At 36.2% G+C, this 14,976-nt stretch overlaps 4 protein-coding genes and 1 long non-coding RNA gene across 5 annotated transcripts; 2 read left to right on the forward strand and 3 right to left on the reverse strand.

Annotated features, from left to right (window-relative positions):
- Positions 1–568: 568 nt before the first annotated feature.
- LOC108825308 (putative F-box/FBD/LRR-repeat protein At4g13965) lies at positions 569–2,637 on the reverse strand. The gene is made up of 4 exons (XM_056993724.1): positions 2,270–2,637; positions 1,283–2,162; positions 1,068–1,202; positions 569–963 (listed from the first exon to the last, which is right to left on the reverse strand). Exons 2-4 carry the CDS (start codon positions 2,141–2,143, stop codon positions 679–681), a joined length of 1,281 nt encoding a protein of 426 aa, XP_056849704.1. The 5' UTR covers positions 2,144–2,162; positions 2,270–2,637; the 3' UTR covers positions 569–678.
- A 2,355-nt stretch (positions 2,638–4,992) lies between these two features.
- On the forward strand, positions 4,993–6,755 carry LOC108823826 (uncharacterized). The gene is made up of 2 exons (XR_001945114.2): positions 4,993–5,610; positions 6,267–6,755. It is a non-coding gene; the product is annotated as an uncharacterized LOC108823826 (long non-coding RNA).
- Positions 6,756–7,392: 637 nt separating this feature from the next.
- LOC108823827 (pentatricopeptide repeat-containing protein At3g26782, mitochondrial) lies at positions 7,393–9,453 on the reverse strand. Its single transcript, XM_018597109.2, has one exon. The coding sequence runs from the start codon at positions 9,423–9,425 to the stop codon at positions 7,443–7,445; it is 1,983 nt and encodes a 660-aa protein (XP_018452611.1). The 5' UTR covers positions 9,426–9,453; the 3' UTR covers positions 7,393–7,442.
- Positions 9,454–9,629: 176 nt separating this feature from the next.
- LOC108824161 (transcription factor ICE1-like) lies at positions 9,630–13,172 on the forward strand. Its single transcript, XM_018597532.2, has 6 exons — positions 9,630–10,090; positions 10,317–10,409; positions 10,589–11,492; positions 11,592–11,822; positions 11,897–12,067; positions 12,182–13,172. The coding sequence occupies exons 3-6, from the start codon at positions 10,611–10,613 to the stop codon at positions 12,263–12,265; spliced, it is 1,368 nt and encodes a 455-aa protein (XP_018453034.1). The 5' UTR covers positions 9,630–10,090; positions 10,317–10,409; positions 10,589–10,610; the 3' UTR covers positions 12,266–13,172.
- Positions 12,758–13,493, reverse strand: LOC108824162 (light-regulated protein 1, chloroplastic). Its single transcript, XM_018597534.2, has 3 exons — positions 13,246–13,493; positions 13,022–13,174; positions 12,758–12,934 (listed from the first exon to the last, which is right to left on the reverse strand). Exons 1-3 carry the CDS (start codon positions 13,434–13,436, stop codon positions 12,859–12,861), a joined length of 420 nt encoding a protein of 139 aa, XP_018453036.1. The 5' UTR covers positions 13,437–13,493; the 3' UTR covers positions 12,758–12,858.
- Between the last annotated feature and the right edge of the window lie 1,483 nt (positions 13,494–14,976).

Below are 14,976 nucleotides of genomic sequence, written 5' to 3' on the forward strand. Positions count from 1 at the left end.
TATATATATATATTGTACAAAATGTTGTAAACTATTTTTAGTTTATATTCTATAGATAATTAAATAATTTCATAAAATATATTAAAATATCATTATCTTTATTTTTTCGTTTTCAAATCTAATTTATGTATATATATATTTTAAGTTGATGAAAAAAATTAAAATTATATACAAAATTAATTTGAAACGAAAACTAAGACAGTGATATTATATATTCTATATGTATAATCTAATGTTAAACAAACATGTGAAAAAATTAAAATTAAAATCAATTAATGTTATATATATAATATTATCATCTAAGCAAGAATTATATGATATTATCATCTAACCTAAAAATAAAATATATTAAATTTTTATTTTTACAAGTATATTTTAACTCTGTATAAAAATAGAAAACACATAAAATAAATCAAAATAATCTATAAAAATTTAGTAAAATATAGTATATACTACTATAATATTTTAGATGATAAAATTATTACACATTTTAAATTGTTACCAGAGAATAAAATTAAACCAATCCTACAAATATGCACTGAAATTAAAATCAAATATATGTGTTTCATTAGATTAAAAAATTAGATAAAAAGTCAAAATCGGTGCATGTCAAAATCTAGTAAATCTGCTGAACTGAAGCTACCATACAAGTTACAAAACTACCCTAATATGTATTCTTCATTTGAATATAATCTGGCATAAATTTGAAGCCCTGGCCACACTTTTTAAATCCTTGAACACCTCTACTCTCTCTTTATGCTTGATACGTTTTGAGGAGAAAATTGCTCTCTTCAAATTAATTGCGTTCTCTAGAACGTATTTCGCCACTTGTTTCTCATCTTCTCGTTGCCATTTGTAACCTTTCCATATGAATGTCTCAAGATGAAACCAAAAACATTTAGGAAGATTCTCCGGTTGTTTCCATTCCCCGCGACCCACATAATCTTTTTCACAATGCCACCGCTGATGAGACCAATGTGGGAGGAAAGACAACGTTGCGTTATTATTATATCAACAAACCTAAAACCGATTTTGGAAAAATTGCTAATAGATGAAATATTATTTACGTTTATGAGCTTGAGGATTTTCAGTTTAGGAGACCTATCAAGCATAAGGGTAAGTAGATTCCACCATGCTTCTTTATATGCATGTAGCTCCAAATACACCAGCTGATCGAAGATGCTACCGGTAGGAAAAGTAATCTATGCATGAAGCATTAATAGTATTAGTAAGAAGTAATTTAATGACAACAAGAAACTTAATCAATTGCAAGAAAATCTACCTTCAAGGGAGATATTCTCAATGAAAGACGTTTTACTGAAGCTAGAGACCCTAGAAGGTTCTCGTTGGATATACTAGAGACATCAATAATACTTGCCTCCACCAGCTCCATAACATTCTCAATTAGACAAAACCCAAGACCACAAATCCCTTTAATCTTTAAGAGCTTCAGAGAAGGAGTATTTATCACATAGCCCCAATCTAGTTGTCCCCCATTGCTATTATAAATTGATAGCCTGTCTAAAGCTGGCACTGATATAGTGAACGTCTTCACACTGCTATGTGAATATCTATGCACAGTCAAAGTTTTGAGATTAGGACAACCATCCAAAAGGTTAATAACTGAATTATGGTCCTTATATTCCACATAGTGAAGGTGCAGATTTCTAAGGGTTTTGAAACAAACCGGAGAAGGTACATCCATATGAATTTTATACCTGAGTTTCAAGGTCACTAGTTTATTAACGTTAAACAAGCAACTAGGAAATTTGAACACTTCCCTAGATCTAACTTCTAGAACCAGCTCATGCACATGGAGACCCAATGCAATTCCAAGCAAGATCCCTGTATCCTTTGCATTACATCTTTCTAGATGAACAATGAGATACAAACTCTGTAAGACCGGAGCCATGTGTGAAAGCAAAGTCATAACAGCATTACTTGAAAACGTCCCGAGTTGACGTTTGTGATCCAAATAGTCAAACTTGAGTTTAGGCATCAACTTCCAAAGATATTTCCATTGCTTAGACAAGAGACTTGTGGCTATGGCAACTTTCACAGGAAGTAGACACAAAATCAGCAGGATCAAAGCTTCAGGCAACTGGCTGATCCTGTCAGCATTCTCAAGGTCTTCAATGCTCATGCTCTTGGCAACTCTTTTGCTGTCAGAAGACCAAAATTTAAGTTGAACAACAACAAAAAATACGAGTTGGTTTTGAGTCGTGGAGATCAAAATTTAAAAACACCTAAAACATTCAAAGAAACTGACCTCTGTCGTTTCGTTGAAGAACTTGTGTGTGGTGTATGAATTAAGCTTACTTAAAACGCTTTTCTGAAGCTGGTCGAAAATTTGCCGCAGTATTGATAGGAAGCTTCACCAACACGAAACCAGTGCCGGCCGACAAACCTCCAAACCTTAAAGCCTATCTTAAACTAAAATCATAAAATGGAACAACATTATCGGTAGTGTTTTTTTTGGATAAACAGAAGTATTGTAATTAATTAACAAAGATAAATATTTGGTGATAATCTAAATAAATTTGCTGGATGAACAAGGCTGAGACGGATATAGCTTCATTAGACGGCGGAGTTTAGGGCTTTTTGTGTTTTTCTTTTTGCTAATGCGCCGCATCCTAACTATAATCAACTCTTATGATTTTGAGGAAAAAACTATAATCAACTCTATAGGCCACCTTTTTTCTTTGTTGGGCCCACATATGGGTACTATGCTTATTAGGGGTGAGAAAACAAAAGAACAGAACCGAGTCAAACCGAACCAAACCGAGTCAAACCGAACCAAACTAGCTAATTATGGTTTCCTTCGGTTGGAAAAATTTTAGAACCGAATTAACCAAACCGAATCCATAAAATAACCGAAGTGCCACTCCTATTACCTATAGTATTTATATTAGGTTCAACGATAATATTAGATTACATTTTACTGTTTGGTTTTATGTTTGGTTTTACGTTTAAACACAAAGAAATTATTGATTTAGTTCTATATTGGATTTAATTCACATAATTTTTTTTTAAATTTTACCAACATGATGATTTCATGACCATTCGTTAATGTTTCAAAACATGATTTCTCTTAAAATAACTAAACTAAGAAAATTCGATTAAAACGAACCAAAACACAAACCGAATCGAATACAAATCTAACTGAAACCGAACTGAACCAAACTAAATATGGTTAGCTTCAACTTGAAAATTTCTAGAACCAAAATAATCAAACCGAACCAAATTTGAACCGAACCGATAAAATAACCGAAGTGCACATCCCTAATGCATATGCATGGACATCGGAACTGAAAAACCGAATTAAACCGAACTAAAAAGGTTTAGGTATGGTATAAATCTTATCAATTATGTGAATGGATTCTATATCTCTAAAACCGAAAAATTGAGAACCAGAATGATGAAGCCACCACGTCATTTTGGTTCTCAGTTTGATTCTAGTTCTCAATTTTCGATTTTAAAAATATAGAATTTGTTCGGATAATTGATACAATCTAAATCCAAACTGAATTTTTTCGGGAATCATAGAAGATGAATTAATTAATAAATTAATTTATATCACTTAATAGTAAATATAAGTCATATTTTATTGTTAATTAATTTATTATTTTGATATGTTTTAATAAAAACAATTAAATATATATATACACCTTAATTCCAACGATATTCACTTCAAATTTATAAACTGCTTCTGAATCATGACACTGATTTCTCGGAGTGGCTGCTATTGCTTGATATCTTCTTCTTGGCTTCTTGCTTAACTTGCTCCCGTTAAATTTTGCAGACTATAGCTATATGCTTGTTACAAATTTTACCAAGACGTGCACATGAATTTATTATTTGTGAAGATTTACTGAAACGACATGTTCGAACGGAATCAGATCTCAACAATCGGTATGGAAAAGATATGGATAATAGAAAAGTGAATAGACTACTTTCGAAAATGAATGGTATTCTGATTCTTTAATTTAAAGGCATTCTAATTTTTTATTTGGTCAAACCTTTTTATTTCCAAAAGAGGTGATATAATATGTAAGAGATCGTGAAACTTTTTTTTTCCTAATTTGGATTTTTGAAGGAAATGAATATAAATTTAAGTTTCTAAGTTAGAGAAAAAGTCAAGAACAACTAGCCAGTCTTGCTCATACGAGAAGGCATAAGCATCCATTAAAAGGACCATAACTATGACACATTGCGCTCAAGATAGGAGGAAGGACCACAAGACTTCATAGCTATCTCTATTTATTTCAACAAAGAATACTTTCTACTTTTACGTTTGACTTCATAGCTATCTCGATAAAAAAATTCTTTCTATTTAACTTAATTTAACCAAACACATAGAGATAGTTTTTTATTAGTTTATAAAATCAGTTAGACATGAACATTATCTATCAATTTAGGTACATGTTGTTTTTCTCGGATATCGTTTTTTTTTGTTTTGAAACCAAGTCCCGCTTGAATATTATAAACTTATGTGTGAATTTTGAGTTGGGTTATTCTGGATATGGACGAATTCGGTTCTGATGTATAGGAACATAAAAATATCTAAATAACCAATGTATCTAAAACGGGTTCGAATATTTGTAACAAAAATAGCTATATAACCTTATTTGGTCCAGATCTTTTGAATATCGTTGGTTATATTATAATATATCTAAAATATATAACACTAGTTATGAAAAACAAATATCAATGTATAAAAATGTACGAACCGTGTGGGTCAATCTCTAGTATAAATTTATAAATGAATCGACAAAGAAACAAATATTATCTTAATGACCCGAAAATAATCTATTAAAGGGTACATATTCCGGTCATGGAAAATACTGAGTGACCATTTTTAGCCCATACAGAAAGGTTCGTTTTAAAAATCAAATATTCCTTCTCAAGGGTTATAAAAAGATAGCAGATGGATGAGGAATGAGTACAAACATAGAGAGTAATGAAGTGTTACAAGTGTACATGAGGTATAGAGGTCTAAGATGGCGAAAAGAGTCATGTTTAGTAGCCAAGGATGACTTGCCTGCTCTTTTTCACCTCCATGATTCAATTTTAAGTTGATGAGTTTTGGATTATTATGCATCGATAAAGATAATAATTCAAAAAATCATACTGAATCTTTGTGGGTTAGGTTTCAGGCAGTCTCCTTGGCTATTTTGACATGCTTTTTTCATCCATGTTATACCTGCTTTCCTTTCTATCTTTATGAATCCACATAAATTTTTATCAAAAATTTACTACAAAATTAATCATTTGATCCATCTTTGATGATGCCTTATTCAAAAATGATTTGCAACAAATGTTTGTAGTGGGTGACTGAGTGGACGCTTCGTTTAGAAGGAGATGCCAAAGATGAATAGGAGAATCATATTTGGTAGCCAAGGATGACTTGCCTACTTCTTGAGAATTAAGGGTCATGGTATGATCATGTTTGAAAGATGAACTAAAATATAGGTCGTCTCAACTTATGACCATCTTGCTTAGAAAGATACTAGGCAGTCTCCTTGGCTATCCTTATATGTTCTTCTCTCTCATCTCAGACATTTACCTTAATCCAAATAAGAGAGACACGACATGAAAGATCACGGAAAGGTAATGTTTCTGACTTTGAGCTATATAGTGTATTAATGTATGTTTTACATTGTGTATACATCAATTACATATAATGTGTATATATATACACCATGCCCACAAACACACATATCTATTATAGTATTCAATGTGTTATCCAAAAGGTTATTTGAAATAAGCTTTTGTGGTACATTAAATTTGTTTATAAGGCCAGTCTGGAATTGAAAATTCATGTGGCGGCTACAGAATTTGACACTGGTGTTGACTTTGTTCAAAACAGCTAATGGCTACCAAAGCTAAAAATATGTTGCAGTGTGTTTCTATAAGAAAAAAAGTTAGTCAATGAAATGTTTACGTTAATGAAATGTATACATGTGTATCGTGTAGATACATTATTTATGTATTAATAGTATGGTTCTTGTCTATTAATTTCCATCTATAATTCCGATTTTCATATGAAAGAAAAAATCATTTTACCAGCATAAGAGAATTACCTGCTCTATCTCCGTTCAAGTCTATGGTAAATTGGTAATGTGTCTATTATTTCTGAGAATTTCGCAGCTCATTTCTATAAACATTAGGAAAAGTATTAAAAAGAAATTATCAAAAAAAAATATTAAAAAAATTCTGGTTTGTAATTACATTTTTTATGTCAACATATGATGTAAATCTGGCAGATGATAACTACCACCGCGTCTTTGTCTTCGAGACGACGCGTCTTTGTCTGCGAGACGACGGCTCTAACCTCCAACGACAGTCTGGATTTTTTGGGTGCACTCACGACGACGAGGAATAATAATTACTACTCCAAGTTCGTATCATTTGAGGGTTTGGGATCAGTCGAGAATATATCTTTCGATGACTTCTACTAAATCTCGATAGGTAGGCTCATGATTAATAATATACTTGATGGTGATCCGCCTTTTTCACTTGAAAGAAAAAGAAGTCAAATTACATACATTTTGCATAAGTGTTTTATATTAGCGTCTACATGAAGATCATATAGCTAGATGGGAGTTATTGAAGTGTTTTGTATTTGATGAATAAATGTAATTATGTGTCGCGGCTTTAATTTTGGTAATCCTTGCTCAACATGATAAACAAAACACACTTTTCTTTTTAGGAAATTTCTTGTTTCTCTTGTAATGTATATACCCGTTATATCATATCAACTGATCATTTTAATCGTGTGTTAAAACTACAACGAAGTAGTAGTCCGTAGCTCACCAGCTTTTCTGTTTGTCGTATATTCCAAGTCAAGTGTCTTGGCTTTTGCTGTGAAAGTGAAAAGAAAGTACGGTCCATATATTCTTGAAAGATTATATGATTCTTCCAAAAGCTATGTTTGAAAAATTTAGACTCCTTGCTACTTTAGGCATGACATATGAAAGTTTTTTTTTTTCTGACATATGAAAGTTATATAGATCACAATTGAGAATCTAAAATGAAAAATTATTGTAGTATACTGAGCCGTATCCTTATGTCTCCTTCACAATCACAATTAAGTTGTAACCTTTGTTAAATATGTGGTTTGTCTTTCCTTTAGCTGTGTGTGCTCTATTTTCGGATTTTTTTTCTTAGATTTCCTTAAATCAGTAAAAATAAAAAGTAGTATGAGAGAGGTTAACGTTGAAGAGATTTTTATTCTGACATTTTAGAATTTTCTGTTCCCATCTGTCTTTTATGTTAGTGGTCAATTGGTTTTATAAAATAAAAATCTTTATTTTTAAAATTTTGGGAACTTTCAGGGAATTCTAATCAATAAGGGTGCTCTTAGTGGACAAAAATTTAGAAACCACTAAAGAAAAATTAAAGAAAAATCCACTAGGTTACAAAAATCGATTATGATATAATCACCAGTAATCTCCACAAGAACAAAATCCATTTTTGAAATGGTGAAACCGCTTCGCATCTCTAACCACAAACTCTCTATCAACAATCTTTGAAATCAACTTGATCACATTATGACAATCACTACAAACCCTCAGATTCTTAACCACATTCACCGTCGAGCCAGGGACCGTGTTCATGATCCCAAACGCAACCGCCAGCTTCTCGCTGTGAACCCTCAGCGTCATCTCCTTCTCTTCCTCATCAACATCATGACACACCGACGCCGTGTTCGACACGTAACCCGCTTCCAACAGCTTCACGTTCAACTCCTCTAAAAACTCGTAAATCTCGTCGCGCTTGGGATGCTCTTCGTCTCCGATCAAGAACACATGAACCTCACCGTTCAACTCAAGCAGACTAAACCCTGGAGGTTTCACCAATCCACGCTTCCTCATCACCGTCCTCACCCTCTCAACGTCTTTCCAACGCCCCGCATCAGCGTAAATATGCGAAAGCAACATGTAGTAACCGCAGTTCGAAGGATCCAGCTCAAACAAACGCGCCACGGATATCTCAGCAAGCTCCACGTTCTTGTGAACCCTACACGCTGCAAGAATCGAGCTCCAGATGACAGAGTCCGGTTTCATCTTCATCGTCTGTATCAAATCATAAGCCTTCTGAAGATACCCTGCCCGACCTAAGAGATCAACCATACAACCGTAGTGCTCTAGCCCCGGTTCCACCCCAAATCTCCCCTTCATCGCGTTGAACCAACGCCAGCCTTCCACGTGAAGACCAGCGTGGCTGCAAGCAGCTAACACCGAGACAAAAGTAATGTAGTTTGGTCGAACTCCTGAACTTATCATAACAGGGAACAACTCTAACGCCTTGCCCGCGTGGCCGTGCATTCCGTATCCAGCAATCATGGCCGTCCACGTCCTCACATTCTTCTTTCTCATCCGATCAAACACTTTCCTCGCCGTCTCAACTCTCCCGCATTTGCAGTACATATCAATCATCGAAGTCCCGACTATCACATCATCCTCGAGACCCATCCTAATCACCTGATCATGCACGCACTTCCCTACACGCAGAGCACCTGAGTGCGAAACAGCGAGCAATACAGTAGACAGCGTGATCGAGTTAAAGGTCACACCTTTATCCTTCATCAGTATCCGGAACACATCGAAAGCCTCATTAGACATCCCGTTCTGAGCATAAACACTCATAATCGAATTATACGAAACAGAGTCTTTACCCACAATCTGATCAAAGATTCTTCTAGCTACAGCCACACCTCCTTCTCGGCCTTTAGCATAAGCATCTAAGAGAGTGTTACCAACGCTTACTCCTCTCTCAAACCCTCTCTTCACCACAAATCCGTGGATTGACTCCGTTAAGCCCTTAGCAGCCACACGAGAACAAGCAGAGATGACCGAAACCATACCCTTAGAATCCACCAACATCGCATCTTCATGATCACTTTCATCGATTAACAAATCCTTGAAAAGAGAAACGGCGTTAACGGCGTTACCGTTAAGATCATACCCACGAATCATCGACGTCCAGCAAACGATATTTCTCACAGTCATTTCGTCGAACACCTTGCGCGCATCGTCGACTTCGCCGCAAGTCGAGTACATGGCGATCAAGGCGGAAGACACGAAGACGTCGGAGTGGTAGCCGAAGACGAAGGCTTGCTGGTGGGTCTGCTTGCCGGAGGAGAGATCGAGGAGAGAGGAGCAGGCTTTGATGGCGCAGGGGAGAGTGGAGCGGTTAGGGTGGAGTGAGAGCTTTCGCATGGAGGAAAAAGCGCGGAGAGCTTCGGAGGAGTCGTTGCTGCGAGCGAGGTCGGCGATGACGGAGTTCCATGAGAAGACGTCTGTCTTGTCGACGTATCTGTTGAAGAGAGTTGTTAGGTTTTGTCTGTCTGTTTGTTGTCTCTCCGTGTGAAGGAGACGGGAGACGGATGAGATGAGAGTTTTTTTACTTGGAACCTTCATTCATGAATTTTCTTTTTTTTTTCTCAAATCATGAAATCAATATTTGCCTAATTATACGGTACCAGTAGTACATGATTTTTTTTTCACTCTTCTTTCATTAATTAGATCAAATTATATTAGATGATGTTAATAGGGGTGGTCAGAACCTACCTGCAACCTCTTAGACTTTACTAGTGATCGAAGAGTTTAACCATTAACGTTGGTGTAAGTATTTCTTTCATTAACCTATAATCTTTTCTGAGATTTAAAATCTACACCTTCTAGCTAGTCTAGAATCAAACAGTAATGAACTCTTCCTCAAGTCACTGACTCAAAGAGACTTTCACAATTCATTGTCTTTAAACTCCAAATTACAACCTAAATAATTTGATTTACCAATGATCCTCGTATCATATTAAAATGTATATTAATGATCGGTATTACTCGAGACTTATAAAAGCACGACATGTTTACCATCATCATCAGTCATTTTAACTTGTTAGAGATTAAGAGATTTTTTTTTGTTAACTTCAACTAGCTAGCGGTACTTTCACTAAAGAAGGAGCATCTATTGAAAGTTGTAAAGGGCTGATGACATCTCTGAGCTATCTATCCTGTGGATAATTAATTCATTAGAGCTTTCTAAATTTCAGGACTCTGACTCAAATTGATACCGGCAAGAAGAGGTATCATTTCAAACATTACCTAGTTCTAAAATCAAATACTAATGTTTTCTTACAAAAACTTGTTTTAATAGTATTCCGCTAATTTAACTAATCTGGCACACCATCAGGTAATAATATCCCAGTTACATAAGGTTTATGTAACTGATAAGTGCATGGAGGACACGCGTTGCATGGATTTTTAGCCTACGTCATTAGTATAGATGCTTATACACATCATCATTTGCAGATTCTCTCACTATATATAGACAGAGACACAGTGCCGAAGATGGAGCAGTGACGGTTACGAACAAGAAGCAAAGAAGTCACGAGAAATCTGGGGGTAAGTAAAAATTAAAGTTTTTTTTTTCTCTCATTTTGAAGCTATGAAACTATCATTCTAAAGAATCCATATTTTTACAGATTTCGCTTCTTTTCTGATTAGCACCAACCTCATGGATTCCTCGTGATTCCACTTTTTTTAACGTGTCTGAAAAGATTCAAACTTCTTCTTCTCTGTAGAATTGTCTTAAGCTCTTTTGCGATGGCCCTACACGGAAACGGCGATGCGGTATGGTTAAACAGCAGTGGAGAAGGGATTCAGGAGGAAGAGGAGGAAGCTTCGTGGGGTAGGAATCATCAAGAAGACGGTGGAGCTTCTTCTCTCTCTCATTTCAAGGCGCCTATACTCGAAGGTGACTGGTTCAACAACCAAACAGTACATCCACATGATCTCTACAACCAGCAAGACTTGAGATTCCTCGGTGGCTTCCCTTTTAAACCCAACGACAACCTTCTTCTTGATTCCTCTTCCTCTCAAGCTTTTAGCCTCGACACATCTCAGCCTTCCACCTTCTTACCTTCTAACAACAAGTCTTGTCTCCTCAACGTCGGCAATGCCTTTGACTTCGGTACAGATTCTTGTTTCCTCGGCCAAGGCTTTGGTTCGTTTACACAGTTGAGGAACAGGGAGCTGAGCTCTGTCCCTGACGTCTTGTCTGCTCAGGTGAACAACAACTTAACGACTTTATACGAAGGAGGAGGAGGTGGATTCACTCCTTTGGAGTTACAAGGCGCCTTCACCAGTCCTGCGAAAGTTCTGAACCCTTTAGAGGTGTTAGCATCGTCTGGTTCACAGCCTACTCTGTTCCAGAAACGTGCAGCCATGCGTCAGAGCTCTGAAACCAAGTTTTGGAACTCAGAGAAGAAGCTGAGCGATGATGGAGAGATGGACGAGGCTGGGAATGAAGTCTCCGGGTTGCATTACGAGTCTGATGATCTGAACCAGAGCGTTCAGAACAGAGGAGGAGGTAAAGGTAAGAAGAAAGGAATGCCAGCTAAGAATCTGATGGCTGAGAGAAGAAGAAGGAAGAAGCTTAACGATAGGCTTTATATGCTTAGATCAATTGTCCCCAAGATCAGCAAAGTAAAAACAATCACTTCTCTCTTTATCTCCTTTAAAGGGCTTTATTCTTTGCCTTTGTTGTGTTGTTTGTGATAAGTTTTGGTTTGATGAAAATTGCAGATGGATAGAGCATCAATACTTGGAGATGCAATTGATTATCTAAAGGAACTTTTACAAAGGATCAATGATCTTCACAACGAACTTGAGTCAACTCCAACTCCACCTGGATCTTTGCCTCCAACTCCATCAAGCTTCCATCCATTAACACCTACACCTCAGACTGTTTCTTGCCATGTAAAGGAAGAGCTATGTCCCTCATCTTTGCCAAGCCCTAAAGGCCAACAAGCAAGAGTAAGGCTTAGACTTTTTTTTTTTCTTTTTTCATGGTTGAGACATTTACCCTTTTGTTTTTTTTTTATCCATAGGTTGAGGTTAGATTAAGGGAAGGAAGAGCAGTGAACATTCACATGTTCTGTGGTCGTCGACCTGGTCTTTTGCTCGCTACCATGAAGGCTTTGGATAATCTTGGATTGGATGTTCAGCAAGCTGTGATCAGTTGCTTCAACGGGTTTGCCTTGGATGTGTTCCGTGCTGAGGTGAGGATAGTAACATTATCATCAACTTTCAGTTTAAACTAGGAGTTTGGGACTTCTATAAGATTTTAATTTTAGTAGTGATTCTTTTTCTTTTTTTTTTCTTTTGTGTATCAGCTATGCCAAGAAGGACATGAGATACTACCTGATCAAATCAAAGCAGTGCTTCTGGATACAGCGGGCTATGCTGGTATGATCTGATCACGAGGTTCTTGGGCACCTGATGAAGGAAGCAGAGCTTGAAGAAACTAAGCCTTTTGAATATGCAATTTTATTTTCTTTCTTTCTTCAAGCTAAGCATGTAATGCTACTGCAAATGAGACTTGTTTAAATTAACCTTTTAAAACTTGGGGGTTACTGGATATATATATATATATATTACTTTAACCTTTAGTAGCAATGTTAACATCATGTTTCTATTGACGCTGCCGCAGCGGCCGCGGTTGACAAAAGAACAGGGCTTATGTTAACCTTTTGATTGACTTTCGGGACTTGTGTCTGATTCAAATTCATTGATTAAGTGAAGCTAGATTTCATATACTAAGAGTGGTTACAGAGACTAGTAGAGACACAACAACACATTTGGTTGTTTGATTAAAAAAAAAAGTCTGAGAATGTTTTCATTAGTTTGATTATTATTATCACTGTTTGATTAACTTTGGGGACTTGTGGCTGATTCACATCATTCACTGATTAAGTGAAGCTAGACTTCATATATTAAAGAGTGGTTACAGAGACTAGTAGAGATACAACAACAGACATATTCACATCATATAAAATCTTGCTTCTTCTTCCTAATAGACATCTTTTTGATAGTCAGGTTCGCAGAATTCTCCTCCAAGATCATCACAAGCCTCTGCGGGGAAAACTCTGTTTCCAAGTCCAAACACACACACAATCAGAAGCTGAAAACGCAAGCTGAGATAAGTAAAAGGGATTCAAAGACATGATCATTACGTTTTGGGGTTGTTATACTCTAGGTATTCTCGGTCTACAGGCTCTGAAGCCACGGGAGGTGAGACGGGCTTTGTTTCAAGCTTGACTTCAGGGTAAATATCAGCAGAACAGGCGTAACCGCTGATCACTTCACATGCTTCAGCTGGGAAAACACTGAGGATAGAGATGATATTGAGCCAGTTGATAACAGAGAAGAGAAGAAAAAGAAGAAGTAAAGGACTTACGAAAGGGGAGAGTCATCGTAGTTTATGGTGAGTGGATCAGAGGTTGAAGGAGATGATGAGTTTGGTCTGAGTCTGAGAGAAGAAGAGAGTCTTGAAGCTTTGGTGGTGGAGATGGTGTGGGGAAGAAGAAGAGTAAGCTTTGGAGAAGAAAGTGGAAGAATGGTTGGTTTGATGCACAAAGCTCCCTGCATTTTTTATGTGTCTGTAAGAAGATTGGTTTAGTGATTTGGATATTTGGTGCTGTTTTGGACAAGTTCATGCAATACTTATAAGCCAGAGCAGAAGCAGATCCATTTTGTATTTTGGTTGCCAAAAAGAAAAAAATATATTAGTAAATATAATTATACTGACTCTATAATTGAAAATCCAACGGTCTATAATCACTTATCCAAACTTTATTTAAAAGAAAAATTGAACAAAAAGTAGAGATAATATTTTAAAAGGATAAGGATAACATGTGAGAATGAAAATCACCCTATTGGAAGATATTTTATCACAATCTTTTTGGATCTTCTTGTGTTCTCTGAGTCAGCAAACGATGTAAATTATGCGAGACACGGTCATTATCAGTCACATGGGTTCACAAAGCCAAAGTTTTGAGTTTCTTACTTACTCGGCTTATTATACATACAAATCCATCAGTAGCTGCGTACACTCGGCTTGGTTTCATCCATCTCTGTCCAGGCTCTTTGATGGTTAACCGGTGCTCTTGGTGTTCTTGATGTTACACTAGCTAATGATGTTATGTTTCTTGCACCTGAAAATATGTTTAGAGGCCTCTCATCAGTGAATCTTAAAAGAAATGTGCAGAGCTAAAAACAGAGTCTACCTGTGGTTGGTTTTGCAACTTGACTACTGTTGCTTTAAACGCTTGTTGGTTCGTTATTCAGGTTGGGAGAGTGGAGACTCGTTGCCAGCTGCGAACACATCATGTTCTATCCTTAATCAAGTTAAATACTAACAAGTAAAACCCCAAAGAAGTTGAAATCTGAAAAGGTTTAGGAAAAGATACTATGAGTTGTGTTCATGGTTATAAAAAGAGGAATACCTTCCTTAGAAAAATAGATATTTAAATCATCAACTATTTGAAATCAGTAAATTTAATACCGAACTATTATTTGCACGGTTTTATTCCCAACTAATAGTTGATTTGATAAATTAATAACTAAAAAGTCAACTGTTAAGTCGTAAACGACTATGGTTTAAAAATGGATCGTATTCCATACTTCAATACCTTATTATTTGACATAAATGATCAGCCAATGAATCACCCTTCATCCTTACCTTGGTGGAACAAAGTCATGGCTGCCATAGTGGTGCAAAAAAAGCATTTCACATTCAAAAGGTGAAGGTAATATGCTGTCCATCAACGGACTACATAGGCAAACGATTAGGGCACAAAGGTAGAGGAAAATTTGAATGTGTTTGAGGATAAATTAACCAACCAAGATTATTGACAACAGAAAATAACAATTGCTTTCATCAAAGGAACTCACTTTGATATACTAGAACTTAGTAATTAAATAATCATCATGCAGCTGCTATTTGGTACTACTATATACAAACACAAAAGTATCCATCAGAAACTAGTTACTTGGAAAAAAGTTGTACACATCGTTGTCCTGTAGGACTTTGCTATCATTTTGGTGCAACACGGTCCATTTTACTACCATTGTTTGAGGAAGATGAAGGAACGTCCTGGTTGGTCTACTAGAAGCGACAATTATCACA

Source organism: Raphanus sativus, chromosome 9 (assembly GCF_000801105.2).
Source record: "Raphanus sativus cultivar WK10039 chromosome 9, ASM80110v3, whole genome shotgun sequence".
Lineage (NCBI taxonomy): Eukaryota > Viridiplantae > Streptophyta > Magnoliopsida > Brassicales > Brassicaceae > Raphanus > Raphanus sativus.